At 41.1% G+C, this 17,873-nt stretch overlaps 3 protein-coding genes across 9 annotated transcripts in view; 2 read left to right on the forward strand and 1 right to left on the reverse strand.

Moving 5' to 3' along the window:
• The window catches only part of LOC124307692 (uncharacterized), a 22,216-nt gene extending 16,362 nt beyond the window's left edge, over window positions 1–5,854 (forward strand). The window contains exon 8 of the mRNA XM_046769647.1: window positions 5,024–5,854. The gene's annotated coding sequence lies outside the window, so the exon portion shown is untranslated. The remainder of the gene's footprint in view (window positions 1–5,023) is intronic.
• LOC124307693 (uncharacterized protein ZK1073.1) lies at window positions 931–17,184 on the forward strand. Of its 7 annotated transcripts, none has more exons than XM_046769648.1 (12): window positions 931–941; window positions 5,866–5,875; window positions 8,934–9,154; window positions 13,391–13,441; window positions 13,520–13,583; window positions 14,665–14,782; window positions 14,854–15,064; window positions 15,162–15,236; window positions 15,337–15,348; window positions 15,503–15,618; window positions 15,705–15,867; window positions 15,935–17,184. In XM_046769648.1, the coding sequence occupies exons 3-12, from the start codon at window positions 9,125–9,127 to the stop codon at window positions 16,163–16,165; spliced, it is 1,071 nt and encodes a 356-aa protein (XP_046625604.1). In that variant the 5' UTR covers window positions 931–941; window positions 5,866–5,875; window positions 8,934–9,124; the 3' UTR covers window positions 16,166–17,184. The 7 variants fall into 7 exon arrangements, with proteins under 7 accessions (XP_046625604.1, XP_046625605.1, XP_046625606.1 ...); XM_046769649.1 differs by having other exon boundaries at window positions 13,394–13,441; XM_046769650.1 differs by lacking the exon at window positions 15,337–15,348.
• On the reverse strand, window positions 948–2,199 carry LOC124307971 (golgin subfamily A member 6-like protein 1). The gene is made up of 5 exons (XM_046770222.1): window positions 2,072–2,199; window positions 1,708–1,912; window positions 1,493–1,634; window positions 1,236–1,429; window positions 948–1,145 (listed from the first exon to the last, which is right to left on the reverse strand). The coding sequence occupies exons 2-5, from the start codon at window positions 1,897–1,899 to the stop codon at window positions 948–950; spliced, it is 726 nt and encodes a 241-aa protein (XP_046626178.1). The 5' UTR covers window positions 1,900–1,912; window positions 2,072–2,199.
• Window positions 17,185–17,873: the final 689 nt, after the last annotated feature.

Raw genomic sequence — 17,873 nt, forward strand, 5'->3', positions numbered from 1 at the left:
GATTTATGATACAGCGTTTATTGGACATTATTGAAGACCTAAGAGTTTCGATATTCATAACGCTAAAACGCGACGAGCAATGCACATTTTATATAATACAGTGGATAAAATTTGTCTCGTGCTTTTTATGCGACCTTTACGACTGTGTAAATTGTCGAGCCTATGTAGGCAGTTAAGTGAACCTGCGTGTAATGTTAATGTAGATACGCGAGCTGAGTATGGAGATACGTTATACCTATACGCTGTGGATATAATACGCGGTAATGGGCAACGACACAATTATCGGTCGTCATGTAGGCTGCGTAACAGAATTTGACTAAACGTGTCACTTTACCAATGGCTATTACAGGCACTTTGACGCGTACGGAAAATTATTACGAGAATGAAGCGAACGCGTGGTGTATCAATGTAGAGATTTAATTTGAACCTGCGGGTGTTATTGATACGACTTCAATGAAAATACTTGTATAATAGTGAAAAACATTGCCTCGCGCGCAATTTTAAAACTCGGGCTTCGGTCTTTCATATTTCATTTTGTTGTTTGCTGAGAGATGCTTTCAGTTATCATTTTAATGAAAAAAATCGAAAAAAGAGCGAGGAAACACTGTGTCTGTTCACAATGGTATGATGATTTTGATATCACATCAGTTAATTATCAATGCATAGGTATAAAATAATTGTAGTTATATTTAGCCGACCAGATAACAAAAAAAAAACTAAATTCGATTTTTCATTGGCGTAAAACATTCCGATGAGTTAGTCAACAGTTTTGACTTAAATATAACGTTCGTGCTCGGTGTATTCATTCTACGTATTCGATTTATCCGGCGGTCATCCAACTTCCGGCGAAGAGCTTCAAGCTCGGGAGTTTGCAAGATTTTGGAATTCTCGTAGACAACAGGTGCTGGGCGTGAAACGGTTTGTCTGTAACAAACGTGTGCGTTTAATCAGAGATTCTGACAACGAACCTTCTTTACGTCGCGGAATGAAATGTATACAGACTTGGAGCCTCGGTGCTCGTTGATCATCTTTTGGACACAATCGACATGATCTTTTTGCTTCTGACGACGTTCCTTGATCGCCTCCCTTCGGGAGATCAATTCATCCCGCCATTTATCCTTGGCGAGATAAAGCCGTTCTTTCAGCTGAAAAAATCGGTGAAGAAGAGACGACATGAGGGTGAACTGCGCGAGGAATGATTTTATCTGTAAAATAATCTATCTAGGCGAACGGACCTCGGCTAAAGACATTTCACACATCAGTCCTAGTCTGCCGGTTTCCGCCTGGTCGAACTCCTTGGCACGCTGACCTTGCAAAGACTGAAGTGTTTTAATTTCCTGGATCACCTGAAGTTTCCTCCGTAGTTCTTCCTCCTTCTGTTCGATCAGACAAACCTTTATCCTCCGCGACTCCTCCGCCACTTCCGCAGCTTCAATGCGTAGTCCATGTTTAGCCTCGTGTTGCAACTATCATCCCAAAGCATGCGTCTTACCTTTCTGACGTTTTTCGTCCACCATAGACGTGTACGCGTTCTTTGCCATCTGCTCGGCTTCGTGACACCTTTCCACGGTTCGTCTCAGCTTCTCCATCTCCTCTGTACGGTACTTTTCCAACTTTGCGTTGAGCCTTTCCCTCTGGAACGTTGAAGCGCAGATGGAAATGGTGGTTCAGGGATGCGTTCAGACGGCTAATCAAACGAGGACTTACTTCCGAACGAACTTTGTCCCCTTGTGCTTTGGCCTCATCGGCGAGCTGCTGCTTCGCCAGAAGCGATTCTTCGTAACTGATCAGACCCGCCAGGTGTTTTTCCTCGATTTTTCGCAAGCTCTCTTCCTTCTCCCACCGCCTCACATCTTCTTCCAGTCTCTGCACCTCCGACGGGTTGAACGAACCCTTCATCAGCTCCTTCAATCTGCATGATATCGAATTGCGGAAGTTGTTGTTGCGGAAGAGGAACTTCCAATATTTGGGACAATTAATGCTCTGGAGAACTTGAAAAATTGCCTCACAATCTGAGGATCACTCCAGGGTTCAATAGGGGCTGATTGAATTTACCTAATATCCAACTTACTTTTCCACTTCTTTAACTTCTCTGCTCGATATGCGCGCCCCTTCTCTCAGGATGGTCGTTACGGTATTTTTTATCGGCACATTCTGGAAGGCGTTTCAGAATTAACGGCCGTTCGAAAGTCTACGGATTAAGATAACAAGGGGAGTTCACGCGACATCAGTTTAAATTAAAGTCCCGTCTGCGACTTGGAATTCGATTTTGCTCCGAGGTCAAACGCTTTCGGCTCAACTACCCGAACAACAAAGTACGCGACATTGAACGAATTCACCTTAAACACGGGAATCCTCTTGGCAACGATCGATCGTCGACACTTGATCCTCGCTTCGGCAACTTCGTTAAGAAGCCGCTGGTACCGTTTGCTCTTCTCGGTTTTGAAACAGGCAGGAACCTTGGCGTTTGCATGTTCCAAACGTCGAGCTGCTTGTACGCGATGCTCGTTCCGAAGGTTAGCGATTTTCGACTCTATCTCTGGGGGCTTGTACAACGTTTTTGGTACTGGTTGCACTGGCGCCTTGAAAACCATCTGCGGAACATGCTTTATAGGCCCGGACAGTTCTTTAACAGAGTTATAAGAACGTGTCTAACCTCTGGAGTGCAGGCAGGTGCTGCCGGCAACCTTTTTATACGTCTGAGGACATTCATTTTGACAGGGATCGTGACCTTCTTTGGAGAAACCTTAGGACGTTTTGACGCGAGAAGGCTTGTGTATATTGTCTTAAAACACAGATAAAATTTTTCAAGTGAACTTAGCACACGATTTTCCCCTGTTTTACTTGGATTGAAATTTAATTCCCTTCTTCCTACGAATACCTGGAGGACTGGTACAGCCGTGGTAAATGGTTCCAGAATTTTCTGCTCTACAAATTCAACGTCAAAGACGTCGCAGCCGGTGACGTAGAACCACGAACCGAGCTTGGGAGTCAAGAGAAAGGACAGCAAAGCCAGCATCTTCGAGACGTCGAAAAGCATCAGGCAGTCTAAAACGTCGCTGATGCAAACGACGGATGTCCGGTAGATCAGAACGTAAGCTAACGCTGAGGTACGTGCAAAATCGAAACCGCTGATCAAGGCTGAGAGCGTAATAATGATTAAAAGCCGGGAAAATCGCTTACCAATAGCCTGCGGTGGGTCGATCTGACCGCGACGATTTCGACGTTTGCAAAACTCCTGAACCACCTTACATATAAAGGGTTGAAGTCTTACTATCTCGAAGAAGAGTCGGGCTATTGGCTTCTGCAAAGGAACTGGAGGCGCCTAAGCAAATCAGGAAACGTATTAAATGTTGGGGAAACTTCGAATTTCAAAGAAAACCGGTTTTACTTGCGAAAAATTGAGGAGCGAAGAACTTAACCTGTAAATCTTTGGGTATGGTTTTCGGTGTTTCGACTGCACAGGTGGCATGCTTGCGAGAAGTCTTCGGTGAAAATTTTTCCGGGACATAAATAGCCTTGAGAAATTCATCGGGTGCTAAATTGTGTCGAATGTCAAAGAAAGCTCTGAGATATTGCGTCAATGGGGTCAAAATTGACAGGTTGAAAACGTTTCCGACCTCGTTTTCCTCCTAAGAGAGAAACGTGTCGAGGAAATGGCGTGAATCGTACTTTAAGATTATAAACTGAAAAATTTTACCTCATCTTTCGGCATTTTAATGCTTTGGGGATATAGACAGACGTCTATCCGTCGGAAACGGAAGCGGCGACAACCGATTGTTCTTCTACATGTCGAATGGTCGCATAGTCACGCATGTATTGTGTTCTATGGAATTATTTAACAGCGACAGCGCAAGTTCGAATCCATCTCTCCACAGACGTGAAAATCAAGACGCGGATATTCACACCATTTTTGACAGTGGTTTTGAGTACCCCGGAAAAGACGTCGGCTGATCGGAAGAGCCTTGAGATTGGCGTGTCGAAGGCATGTAAGTCGATAATCACGAATCGAGAAGGCTTTTCGTTATAATACCCTGCAGGATTAATCTTGTCTTCCACGATCGAAAACGCGAGGGTTTTCACGGCTGCTCATCTCTTCGCAATTATCCTTTACGTAATCCCAGCGCATTGATCAGCCACCATTCTACTAGAATTCATTATATGTTATGATTTATTACCGCGTTGAAGATGATGCAACGTTATTACCCAGACGCTCGAGATTTTCGCTGATATACTTTTCGCGGTGGGTATAAAGATTTTTTTGGTAAGAGGGTGTGATAATTGTTATTCAACCCTGAACTTGATTGGCCTAAAAATTCTCAGCTGCTGATCGTGCCTCGAAATTTAATTGGGGGTTTACCTTACGAGTACGTCATTCATCACTTGTCATCCCTTTTTTGCGGATGTATTTTTTAGTCAGGAATCTGACGAAGATAAGTGGAGTATTGAATCTACGCGAAAAAATACACGAGGAATCCTAGATGGAAAATTATATTCTTTGGGTTTACCGAATGGCTTATCCTTTAATCACAAAGGTTTGTCCTCAAGCATTTCCTATTTGTCTATTTCCTGTAAATTCGTAATGTTAGCTATTTTTCGCTTTCGATCTTGAAGCTATCCCCATGTCGCAATAGCTACTATCTAGGAAAGTAAACGCTGAGCTAGGTAGATTTAACAGTATTTTTACGACGGGATATACCTACGTAAGAAATGTCTCGGCATTCCCTTGCTCGGTAGGGATCAGTGAATATCCCTTATCGTCCCTTTTCATTCGCTATCAGGAAGAGAAAAAAAAAAATGCCCAACCCTAGGTAATCTATGGATCTCCTCAAAAAGTCTCAGAAGGCCCTGAAGTTTACAGAAGATAGATTTTCCTTAGAATCGCGGTCGTGAACTGTATAGATCGTGTATTGTGCAAAAGTTGTATCACAAACCCTAAATCTGTGTTCGAATTTTTTAACAATTTATGAAACCGAATTTTAAGGAAGTGAAGTATACAGTTTTTCATTACATTTCTCTTCAGTGTTGCATCTGGTGTGGGCGATTATGACGAGTGAAGGAGGTTCAGGAATCAAATAATTCTGAAGAGCCGCAACAGCTAAGGAAGAAAAATTGGATTGCATATTTTTCGGTTGCGTTTTACCCTGAAATGTAAAGAAGGATGCTAAAGTGGCGTACATTGAAATCAGGAAATTTTGAACGATGCTTCAACTTGCCGTTACGGATCGGTACAAAGCGGAGCTTATTGACGCAAGCACAAAGGAGAGGTAAGCTTTGGTTACATTGGAAGGTTAATTTGTTTTTGAAGAGCTTCTTCACAGGTTCAGCTTGATTACACGCCGAAGGAATCAGGAAATCGGTGTAGTGCAATTTGCACCAACAAAATTCTCATTGAAATTGTACAAAGCCAGTAGCGATATTCATTTTCAATTTTATTTCCAGACCTAAATTCGTTCGGACTTCCCATTTGCGGGCAGACTTCTTACTGAAAAAGAAACCTTCTAATCAGAAAAGCCGAAAGCAGGTTTGGGTATTTAAAAAATTGATTGCAAGTACAATTTGGACCTCAAGTCCTAGTGCTATGTTGAGTTGAACTATACGGAAAGTTTGACACGAAGCATGCACAACAGTGGCTCAACGGAGGTCGAAACTGAACTTTGATTGTCGTTCGGTTTAGTCGCTGTCAGGGGAATACCAAAAGGAACACCGAGGAAGTTTGAACGCAATTACGATGCGGCTTCTACTCAATCAAGTGCCAATTTAATCCACTCCGCCATTGATAGCTCTACTAATCACCGGTATTGGATTATACAGCTATTTACCGCTGTCAGGTTTATTAATTAACGATTACATCCTGTTTGACAGTCTTCCGCTCGTCCTCCTCTCACCGTTCCCTATTTTGCTGGATATTAATTTACGTTTATAGGGAATTCGGTCCGTGCATGAAATTCGAACTGCACGTTCGAGTTGACTTCTCCACATGCCTGGACACTTGAAAGAACGCGATCCGCTCTCGCCAGCAGACAACAATAATTCGTAAGGCGCTTTTATTGACCTGAATTCCTGCACGACCACGTAGCTCGACGTCGCGAATCTAAACTAAACCATTTCCACGTCTTGTTTTTCCAAGGAATTGACACCTTGCGGAGATCCTCCGACAGTGCGGTGACGATAACGGAAATCAAATTGAAACGAGCTTTCAATGCTTTTCCTTCTAATGAACGAACAGCCTCCGCTCTGAGTACTGTTATTCCGTGTTCGTTTCTTGTCTCAATTGTCCAGTGACTGAAAAACGAGGACTATTCACATCACTAGTCAATGGAAATACATGCGTCTTACGGTATCGACTTGCCACTCAACAACGGCGATTCGACTGAATCCTGAGAGCAATGGGAACGCGGCTGTAAGCCACATCGAAACGATGATCAGCTGCGAAAAGGGATGAAAATGATGACGCGGACAAACGAGCCATTGCGAATTCCGCACATAGTCGCGCCTTCGTAACATTTGGTTCTGAATGTGCATTTCAAAAGTTAACTTCGATGACAGGAGCAGGCGCGCACATATCGATGGATCAATACCTTGCTAGGATTTATTTCAACCGTGACATTATTTTTCTACCTACAGTAACGAATAATAATTTTCTCAAATGCACTCTGCCCCAAGCATGCAGCGGGAGCTTTATATTTTTTTACTCAACACATGTGGCCTGGTTCATACATTCTAGGCATCTGATCATCCGGCGACATCATCTCGGAATGGTTTATCGAACAAAACAGCCACGGCAGGGATATTTGTGAAGACAATGTAGCTTCAACGCGTTGAAGAGCACTCCACGGGTTCTCCCCGTCTCTTGTTGCCAGCTGATCCGCAGTCTATCCACAGCAGATCTGTAAGAATCGGTTTACTCTACTTTTTTAGTCATATAAGACTTTAACGTCGATTTATTGTTTCACAAGCATTAAATTTTCGCAACAGTTACAAGATAATATAGTAACAGTGATCGTAACGAGAAAGAATAGCAACGGATACTAGACTTTCTGGTAACAGCTAGAAAACTAATTTTCATTTTCTACCTAGAACTATATTTTTCCATTGTGGTAAAAAATGAAAATAGTTAAGGACCGAGCGGTAACCGGAACTAAAAATTTCTCCCAGTGAACGTATAACAGAATATTTACATCCCACCTGGCAAAGTGAATTCATGAATTGAATCTGTTGCGTATGGGAAAATTTAGTAGAAAGATAGGTAGCAGGGTTTGAGGTTTGAGTTCAACGTGGATAATTCATCTAGATTGTTCAGCCTTAAATAAATCGGATATTGGACCGCCAGAAGTTTCCGAAACATGATATGATGGATGGTCTTGAATTCTGCAAAAGGATTCGACGCCCCCTCGAATTACGACCTGTGTCTGTTGTCAACTGCTTTCCAAGATCCGATGCAGGTCATTGGGTCGGTGAACCGTTGACATTTGGCAAGAAGAGAAGGAAGGCAGATGAAGTCTCTCATCATGCAAGCGGAGCAAATAAATTAATTGAGCGAGTTTGCCTGGGTCGTGTCGGCGGCTATCCTGATTAATTTGGTTGTGGTAATTGCACTGTATCTAGATCGCGCGGTTCTCGTTCACCCGAGCGCACGTAGTTCGCAGTTGGGATTAAGGAAGAAAAAAATTATGATAAAAAATAAGAAAAAAGGTAGCACCAGGGTCAGATCTGTGTCTATACCTTACAGTATTGTCTCGTTCCGCAGTAACTGAGGATCCACCTTACATTATTTTTGGGATATGTGCATATGTAATTCGCGGAGGTCAAGTAAAAGTCCCTTGCATCGTAAAATCTAGTTGAGTTTATCTCGTTCAGTCAGCGTATCTGCGTGCGATGCAGCTATTCAAGTTCTGCGCATTAGCATGAAGCAGGCGAACTCGCAAGGGACTCGAATTATTTTGTACCATATACGGCTAGCTGCTCTACTTCGCTACCATTATGTATGTCACATGTCTGAACACTGATAAAAAAGAATTGTTTTTTTAAAGATAAAATTGTCACCTTTTACGTATGATTGGTGAAAGAAATGTGTAGTTACTGCAAATAATTTTTCGTTGAGGCACGACCACGGATTTGGTGACATCAAGGAAAACTTAGCTTGTGTAAAAAAAAAAAAAAAACTTCTTTGACGATTAAAAAATATCTTTTTGACTCGAAAAGTACTTTTTTCATTCCAAATCTTGCGGAATATACAAATGAACGCTTACTGCATCTTGTAATTGTAATGTTTTCCCCCTCTGTCCCAAAGCTGCTGTATAATCCGAGAGTTACGTTGGTTATAAAGCGTCTTTGTTAATCTCGAATCGAGATTGGGTGTTGGAGTACGTAATTTGTGGTAATAGTTCTGTAGCTGGCATTCGTAGGGCAATTATACTAACCAGATTTTTTCGAAAAATCCGCCAATGGAATATATTACCTGAACGAATTTGCTTATAACCTCGAGTGAAGTAAAATCAATTTTCACTCAGTACGTTGGACATTTTCACATGTTCGATGCGCAAAAAATCACCGAATCAACCGATCAATACAAAAAAATCTTCGTTTTCAATCAAATGTTCCATATTGAAAACAATTAGAGAATTATTCAATTGCATTTCTTGCACAATCTAGGGAACTAACATTTTTTTCGTTTCCTCAAAAAATGACTAAACTTTGTGAACGCATGTAGGGGTTGTTTTTTCCCTCTTTGTAAATCTACTGCCAGCGTTCCGAATTTAGACCGCCCCGAACTTTCTGGGTGATAAACAGAACACGTATCACGGATTCTGGTGAGTTTGGCTTCTTCCCTTGTTGTTGGAGCGAATCGAAGCGAGAGGTAGGGGTTGCGTTTGTGGGGAACGACGGACGTCGCGGCGCTTCGACGCGGTTCCTCTCGTTCGCAAACGCAGTCTGTGTTCGCCTACAGAATACGCGCCAGTTCTCATTCTCGGCGCTCCGTTTTGCCTGACGTTTCACGTTTCTACGCATCTGCAGTGTCACCGACTAACAGTTGCATCCTTTGACCGAGAGATTAAACCCCAGAGTTGAAGAACAGTAGGAGTAATAAATAGGAAAGACTGGAAGTTGTTCAAGCCCAGAAATGAGCGACGCCACAGATACGGATTTACATGTACGTTTGTTATTGTGCTCGAAAAATTTACATTCGTTATATTTTTAATTTTAGTTCGAACTTAAGTATGCATTTTGGAGAATGAGAGAATAGTGGAATGGTTGATATACAGTTTCGAAAATAGCTGGAACAACGAAAAATTGCTCAAGTATTACCATCGCTAAGTATGATGTGTTTGGAAATTACCCTGAATATGGTGAAAAATGCTTCGGTAAAGGGGGAGAGAAAAGATTCGCTTAAATTTTACTCCGGGAAAAAGTGCAACGTTGAAGTAATCGCGTCTAGTAACTCATGACGTGATTGCCAAAATTCAAAAAATACCACCGTTTCGGTTCTCGATTTGAAAAACTTTAGAGACAATTTATGAAGCAAGAAGTTGAGCCACCGATACGACTTTTCAAGGATCAATCAACGTGTCGTTTTATTGATAGCTTATATCGTTTATTTCCCGGAGGGTTGAAACTCGATGAAAAGTAAGCCTACCAAGTAATCAGGTTACTCGTAAAGTGATTCGCGTTCTTGGTACAAAGATGAAAAGGCGTTAAATTTTAAATGGGTTTCGTTGTCCGGAGAAGCACGCTCAAGTCGTAATATTTCAAGCTGTAAAATTGTGCGCCTTTATGGGTCACGCTGAATATTAACGCGGGCATAATCCAATGATGTTACAATAATCTGGCTCTTTAGGAAAATACGAGTGTTTTGCTTCTAACCTTCAGACGTCGAAAAGTACGGCGTTCATTTTCTTCAGTTATGTTATAATTTATTAAACTCGAAGAGGAAAAATGACTATTTGTCATCTATGACTTTCTGATCAAGTTGGAATAAATTGAAGCCACTTGACCTATGATTTAGATCGACGCATTTCAATCCCAATAGAACTTCTCGATAATTCATATCGCGTTATGTACGCATATCATTACACGTGCGCTTCATATGATTCCACGAAGAATAGCGGATTTCTTGCTCAAGGAATGAATCGATCGGATTCGTCTGAATCGAAAGTTAAGAAGTGAGAAAATACTGTTTAAAAATACAATACAAATGAATTTGAACAAATTCGAATAACACTAACTATACTAAGATACAAACAATTTAAAAAAATGTTTAGTAATTAGCATGATCAAAATGATCAAAATTAAGCTTTTGTATTTTTGATCCAATTGTAACTTTTTGTGTTCATTTACCTCGTCAACTACAGTTGCCCAAAAATTATCTGAAAATAGTAAAGATATCTTTAAATTGTCGTTCAGTTATAACACTGAAGTATAATTTTCGACTTGCATCTGTTGTATTGTACTTAAAAAAAAAACTATATTTAGTGACTTGAGAGATGATTTTTTGTCAAATTTTCTGCAACAGCTCCTTGAATATTTCTATTTTGAAGAAACTAAGTAGAAAAGGTATAAAAATCGGATAAAAAAAACCGGGGCTTATTCGTTTTTAATTTTTTAAGTGCGAAACATTTATTCAAAATGTTGATATCTTGTCGGAGACTTTGTATACGGTCTTTTTTCCTTCTAACCTTTGATTCAGACAGCTTGGATGATTCATCTTAATCTGATCATGCCGCTCTGATTTAGAAGGGATCAACATCTCACCCTCCGCGACTTGTTTTTATAGGGTACAACCAACCCTTTCGCAATTCTCCGTCTTCTGTTTTATCCTCTTGGACTTGGCGGATTTACATTGCTTCCAAGCTTCGAATATGTACCGGGTATGTGCCTGTAATATGATACAACTCTGTACGAGTATTAAATCATACTCGGATTATCGAGTTTTGTCCGCTATATTTTCACGCTAGCCGTTGCGTCGATATTCCTTCAATTATCGGGAAAATTGACTAAAGCTAAGGCACGGGATGATAGAGCGAATCAGCAGCTTTGACGCTTTTGTTGTCAAGTTAAGGGGAAATGAAACAAATGGAAATATCTGGAGGTAATGGGACGCGGTTTCTCTTGATAAGGTTTCCGATCATTCGGCTGGTAGATCTCAACGAGAGTCCCGAATCTAAGAATCAGGTCAATCTTATCGTCCGCAGAGATCGGAGAACGAAGAAAAATTTCCCATTTTTCCTACAAGTTTCGGAAACCGATTCCACCAAGGATTACTCGACGAAGCGAAGCATAAACTTCGACGAGGGAGCAACAAATAAATCGGAAGTTTTTTTTGCGCGTTATCATAAAAGAAACACTTGACCAAACTCGCATTCCCATTTTCATCTTGACTTAAAAAGAGTTTCACCCACTAGTATAATCGACCGCGTTTGCATTGATGTTCTATGATAACCACATGCAATTTTCGTTCAGAATATCGTTATGAACAGCGATTTTGCGTCGTATCGTTAATTTATTATTCACCGCAAAACCCTCGGTAAGAGTATCCTGTCCGTGTTTAGGTTACTTAATAGCTGCCGATGGCTGATACTTACCAACCGTGTATCTGCATTCATATTCAACTGAACTTCTACGTGAACTTGAATAATTCATACAGGACGTGCGGGGTTGTAAAATATTTAACTTCGGAAAGGCGCTTTAATACGCACGACTGGTTTTACGTCCTAAACGAATTTTCCGACAGCTAAATTTTTTTGCACCGATTTTCGATTCGTGCAAAGTGATTACCTCGGAAATTTCGCAAAGCAATAATAGATTGCTTGCGCGTTGAAAGGGTTTGTTTCTTCACACCGTCCCAAATTCGAACGGCTTTAAGGAAGTTCGAGCCAATGTTAGAAGTTTGTATTAGCATATGTACACGAGCCAAAGTTCTAGGCTTTGAACGGTGTTTGCCGTATCTTACTATCTTATTGTTGTTTTTGTTCCCGTTGATATTCACGGTCCCTTTCGCCCAGGCCTTTATTAATAGATAAGGCGTGAGACGTTCCAATCTAAGTTTCTCCCTGGTATTTTCGCAGTAGCGCTAATTAAACTTCAATTGAATTTAGATCTTACACAGCTGCGTCTGATTTCACATGACGATAAAATTTCTAATTTCGGCAGAGTTGCACAGGGGTCGTAAAATCGAATTAGTCAACACGAAAAAGCTCTAATCTTCAACTGTATGTCTCGCTGTAGCCTAGTAGGTATTGAATAGGAATTTCTACGTAGGGCTTCGGTGATCGATACCAGGTGCCTATTTGCGTATATATCAACGGCCATTCTGACCAACGACCGAAAGCACATTGCTAAATAGTTTATTATTTACATTCGAAAAAAAAAGAGTCGCTATACAGCGATATAAGCCGAAATTAGGCTGTTTAAATATCAGTAATTATACACACGGTGGGCCGAAAACCATTAGTGGGTTTATACGGTGGGTTTTTTTTTACCGCTAACAACCCTCTGGTAAACCAAGGCGTTAAGTGTAAAATTTTCCTTCGGTAATACCAACCGTTTGTAAATTACCTCGTAGACAAGAAACCTTACCGTCTAGACACCGCTGGATTTTCGGACCAGATTATTTTTCCAGTGGTATTTAAAGAATACTTTCCAACAGACCGTGCGCAAATTAAGCTTATTGATATATCAAAAGCTCTGCGCTTAAGCACGGACAGAAAATCGGCTTTTACCCTAGAATATTGAAATTCGCAGGGCTCAAAACTCGTAACTGATAAGCCCGACTTCTCAGTGGGTGTTTCCAACATTCGTTTGATCCCCATCCTACGCGTCATTAAATTCGTAGTAATGCTTCGTGGTAATAATTGTGGCTCGAAGCGGAGACTATATTGTAGTAGGTAAATGAAAAAACCGCACACGACGCACGAGAAATCTATTGACGAGTAGTGAGACGAAAATAGCCATGCATATGGTGAAAAAAAGAAGAAAAGAAAAAAAAATTGTTTAAAGAGACAGATTATTCTCCCGCACTTGCCTGGAACTTGTTCGCAGTTACAGTCGGCTTTAAAATCGTACGGTGTCTCGTTTCCAAGCTGTATTGTCAAGTTACTTAATGTTTACGGTTCGCTCTGACAATCCAATTTATGGTTCAATTAAAAACGATTATCTCTTTAAAGCTACGTCGAGTCAAGCTGGTCAAGAATACCAGTACACGTTTCCTTTGCTTTTCCTTCGAGTTGTTATTAAATTCTAGATCCGCCCCCAAGGGATCTATGTTTCATTCCTCGGCTCTAGGTTCACGGAAAATTGTGGTTGTACTCACTGTAGGCTGCCTAATTATTATTTCCCGTTTACGAAGTTTATTCTAGAAAAGTAATTGTTCTCACTGCTTTATTGGTTTTAGAAGTATGTCGTCAACACGGAGAAATGCGGCGACCTCCACGTCTACGTGCAGGTAAGTCCGCGAACGAAACGACATCGGGGCCATGACGAAGGGCTTTGAAAACTCAGGAATTTCTTATTAAATTTACAGGGTGATTTGAAGCAGCAGGAAAAGCGCGCCGTTTTTATGACCGTTCACGATCTGGGATGCAATCGTAAGCGACACATCGATGCTATATTTCATTTTTCAGCCTGCAATTACTGTAGAATGATTTGAACTTTGGCTTATTTATTTATATTTATATATAAAATGTACTCTGTTTCACCTGTTTTAACTTTTTAATGAAGAACCTTAAGACATGTAAACTATAAGATTGCCTTGCAAAGCTTGAGATTTTCTCTGAGGAAAACTTCTTCTCCTCTAATGTCTTTCTCAAAGAAATTTCTGTGTTAAAACTTTTAAACTTTTTCAATCATATTTTCAAAGAACATAAGCCGCCACTGTTCTGAGAGTATGAATATCAATTTTCTCAAATTAATGCAAGGTGGAAACATTGATGTAATTTTATAAGTGGGAAGCTTCTGAGACGATAGATAAAGATCCAGATAAGTTTTCTTTCTTTTCAAGATTTTCACGGAACAAACTTACAATACACAATCAGGATCGATATAACGGTCATTAGAAAATGACGATACGATTTATTCTTAAACTAGAAAAACGGTGGCGAGCGAAGCGTATTCACGGAGAAGCGGAGGCATAATTTTTAGCTTCGTAAAATTGCTCCGCGTGGGTCACTGACCTTTCATAGAACTCTACGGCTTTGTGCGGCCTTTTCACTTCAGAGGGTCGCACAAATGTATTGAAGTACAAGACCGCGTCTATGCAAAAGTCGACTTGTTCTTTCCCCGTGTGCGAGTATCTTTCACCCCCTATTCAGCCAGTCTCAAGTGCAGCCGGGCACTTGCCTAGAACCTTGCAAAACCGAAAGCGTGCAGTGTTCCAGAATCGCAACTGCGCGGTCATGCGTCATCATTTTCGGCGATGAATCGCGCTTAAAATCGTCAGTAAAAGAGGCATTCGAATCGCTTGCACGTCGTCGAAGGAACCGTGTAAAATAAATAGCTCGGAAAAGAGTTTCTTACGAGTTCGATGGGTCGAATGATGCGTGATGAGATCAAGGGACGGTTTTTTCAGATCTATCAAACATCGTTCACCACATTTTGACGGAAAAATAACTTGACGGATAGGCGGCTTCGATTCCCTCCCGGAAACCTCACCATTTTTTCTGATTACAGACACCTCGTTCCACGACTTTGTTAACCATCCTTGTATGTCGGAAATAAAGGATCGCTCCATCTTCATTCATATCGATGTTCCGGGACACGCCGACAACGCTCCGAATCTTCCCGATGGGTGAGAAAACACGATTCGAAGTGATTGCTAGGCTCGAAAAACTTCCAGCTTCCTCATATTTCCGATATCAGATTTCAGTTCCCAACGCTCCAGACTCTCGGCGAAAGTCTCGTCACTGTCATCGACTTCCTCAAGGTTCGCTACGTCGTCGGTTTTGGAGAAGGTGCTGGAGCCAATGTCCTCGCCCGATTTGCCCTGGCAAATCCATCCCGCGTCCTCGGGCTAATTCTTATCAACTGCACCGGCAGTGCCGCGACGGTTCTTGACAACTTCAAAACCAAGGTTGGTGTAGACTACACGTAACATTGGACACTATTAATTTCCTCAAGTTTAACCGTTGGACTTGACATTGCGAAAGGAATAATTCTTTCTTCATCAGTTCCTCAGCTGGAGAGGAAAGGAGGAGGTCGGCCAATCCGCGGAGGAATTTCTCCTCTACCACAAGTACGGGAACGTGAGTATTTGCGAATGTACCTTATTACGCGCGTTCGACCGACGATTTCACGAGTGTTTTTTCCCCGTCATTTTCACGCTACCCACACGCACGGCCACAGATGATAAACGAGGTATTTGGCTTGTCAGTGTCGTAGCGAACCCGAATATTACATTTATTTCACTGAAGTATGTCGATCGCGTAGGGTGTGATCGATCGTCCGTTAAATAAATGCAAAACGTAATACGTACGGAATACTGCAACGTCATTTTTCGTAAATATTTTAGCAACTGGTGAGCACGACAAACCCCGACAAGGAAAAAGTCCTCGCTGAATTTCTCGAACGGATTCGAGGTACTCTTAATCCTCGGAATATCAAGCAGTACGTCAACGCTTTTCTGACGTGAGTTGTGGTCAATTGTTCCAATATCTCTGCCTCGTTAATTGCTGATTCGGCCGAAATTAACGCTTCGCTTCGTTTGAAATTAGCCGGAAGGACATATCCCTGAAGAATTGCAACACCGATATTATCCTGATTACCGGAATGCTCAGCCCTTATGCCAGCGTCGTTGAGAAGTTGTTCCGCGAGTTGGACAAGAACCGGGCAACTTTGCTCAAAGTTGAACGTGCCGGAGACGTTCTTCTTGATTCGGTGAGTTCCATCCGTGCTGCGGTTGGAAATGGATCTCGTTACGAAGAATCTCCTTTACATTTTCCAGCCGGTTAAAGTCGCCCAGAGCATCTTGCTCTTCTGCAAGGGTCAAGGCTTGCTCACCTCCGTAACCATGCCCGGTGTTGATCGCCAGCGCACCTTCAGCGGCGGTTCCTTCGACAGCGATGGTCGACCTCGAAGACTCTCCAGAGGCATGTCAATGGAGGAGTACGACAAGCCGAATATCCGCCGTTTGTCGATCACGATCCCGGAACCGTCGCGTTCCCCGGTCAATTGAGACGTCAACTTTTCATACTTTGACATTGATCAGCTCATTCCCCGCTGACGTGTTTTGATATTTTATCTCTGTTCGTGCGCAAATATGCGACCGTGTGATTAAATTCTTAGATTTCGTGATGTAAAATACGCTTTTTAGCTTCGATTTTGGGGTGCGAGATTTAATAGTTTTCCATCTGTTTCTCATTTCACAAATTTTCATCTTAAAAGATTTGCACTTTATGTTCTACTTGCACCTATAGTCACTCGCACCACCAAATTGTTTAATATTATAACGTCCCGTAGGAATACCTGCCAAATGATAATAACCGGTGTAGCGATATTTTTTACTTTAAAAGCGAATGCAACATCCTATCCAAATCTCACCTACCATCGCGTGAATTATGGAACCGCTTTTCAAGTCTGGAAACTGATAAGTTTTCCGACTGAAATTGTTATGCAGACACGTATTAATCAGTAGGTATAATTGTATTCCATGCATAATATATTTATACGCAGACATTGTAATCGATACAGTTTAGCAGATGGTTCGGTCATTAATCACAACTTAATTTTGCTGCACATTTTTGGGAAGCTGGAATCGTGACATGAATTATTGAATCGATTCTACCAATAGAACGGCTACGGTCGTTCTATCACGTGAGTAAATTAAATCGTGCGAGAATTCGATTCGGCAAAAGATTGCCCATTTTTAAACTCACTTTGGTAGGGTTAACAAAATATAATAAATAAGTATTCTAAGATAATTTTACATGAATGTATCATACGGAAAAAATGATTCAACGTACATGTATAGGTATATTAATTTATGCACCGGTAGTTTCCTTTTATAACGAATTGTCTGTGTAACATGCGCATCTATGTAGATATGTGCGCATATTTAATAAAATCACTTGAAATTCTAGTTCACTGGCAAGGCTGCAGCGTGGAATGTTGAATTTTATTGATACGGAGAAAAGAAAGCTCGTGATGTTAATCCGGATTTATTTATCACAAATACAGTTTCACAAATATAAATTACAACATTTATTTTGACAACATCTCCATTGGCTATTCGTAGAGCAGCTAATATTTTTTGCTATGGAGATTGTAGAAATTATTTTGCAAATTACTAACTACAAAGGTATATATCACACATATAAATCTCACGTCAAAAGAAAGAGAAGAGTACAAAAAATGTATTAAAAAAAGTAAAGCAACTAAAAAGCTCATTCATTCCTACAATACGATGTACGTGAAAAAAGTGTTGATCGTTTACGTAATGCACGACGTTTAATTAAGAGAAATAGATTAGAGTTCGTTGCGTGGTATAATTAGCAAAAGATTAACGAACCGTTCGGAAATATCTTTTTGTACACTTCGAATCGATATCGGAACCAACCGCAGATGTACGCCATTCTCCTCAACGCTTGTCACAGAAATGTATTTTCGCTTGGATTCTCAAACAACAATTTATTTGATGATTAAACGTATTTATAACACAGGCGTCCAGAACATCATCGCGAAAGGCTTTATCCATCCTAGGATGAATAAAATACACTTTAGTTATCAATATTAGAAAAATCATGACGTACCATGAGCTTGTCTGTTCCATTAACGATTCGGAGCGGTGCTCCACTGGGGTGGGAATTATTATATCATCAGTAATTGACGGGACTCGTTGCGTACCAAATTAATCTCCCCTTTGAAATTCCCGACAATCGCTACAC

The sequence above is a fragment of the Neodiprion virginianus genome, chromosome 6 (assembly GCF_021901495.1).
Source record: "Neodiprion virginianus isolate iyNeoVirg1 chromosome 6, iyNeoVirg1.1, whole genome shotgun sequence".
In the NCBI taxonomy this organism is placed as follows: Eukaryota; Metazoa; Arthropoda; class Insecta; order Hymenoptera; family Diprionidae; genus Neodiprion; species Neodiprion virginianus.

Coding starts and splice junctions, on each gene's coding strand:
- LOC124307971 (XM_046770222.1), bottom strand. CDS start 1,899: ATGAAGGGTTCGTTCAACCCGTCGGAGGTGCAGAGACTGGAAGAAGAT. Junction 1,430..1,492: donor GGACGAAAAACGTCAGAAAG/GTAAGACGCATG, acceptor TACGCATTGAAG/CTGCGGAAGTGGCGGAGGAG. Junction 1,146..1,235: donor GTGAAATGTCTTTAGCCGAG/GTCCGTTCGCCT, acceptor CGATTTTTTCAG/CTGAAAGAACGGCTTTATCT.
- LOC124307693 (XM_046769648.1), top strand. CDS start 9,125: ATGAGCGACGCCACAGATACGGATTTACAT. Junction 14,783..14,853: donor GCTCCGAATCTTCCCGATGG/GTGAGAAAACAC, acceptor TTCCGATATCAG/ATTTCAGTTCCCAACGCTCC. Junction 15,065..15,161: donor TTGACAACTTCAAAACCAAG/GTTGGTGTAGAC, acceptor TTTCTTCATCAG/TTCCTCAGCTGGAGAGGAAA.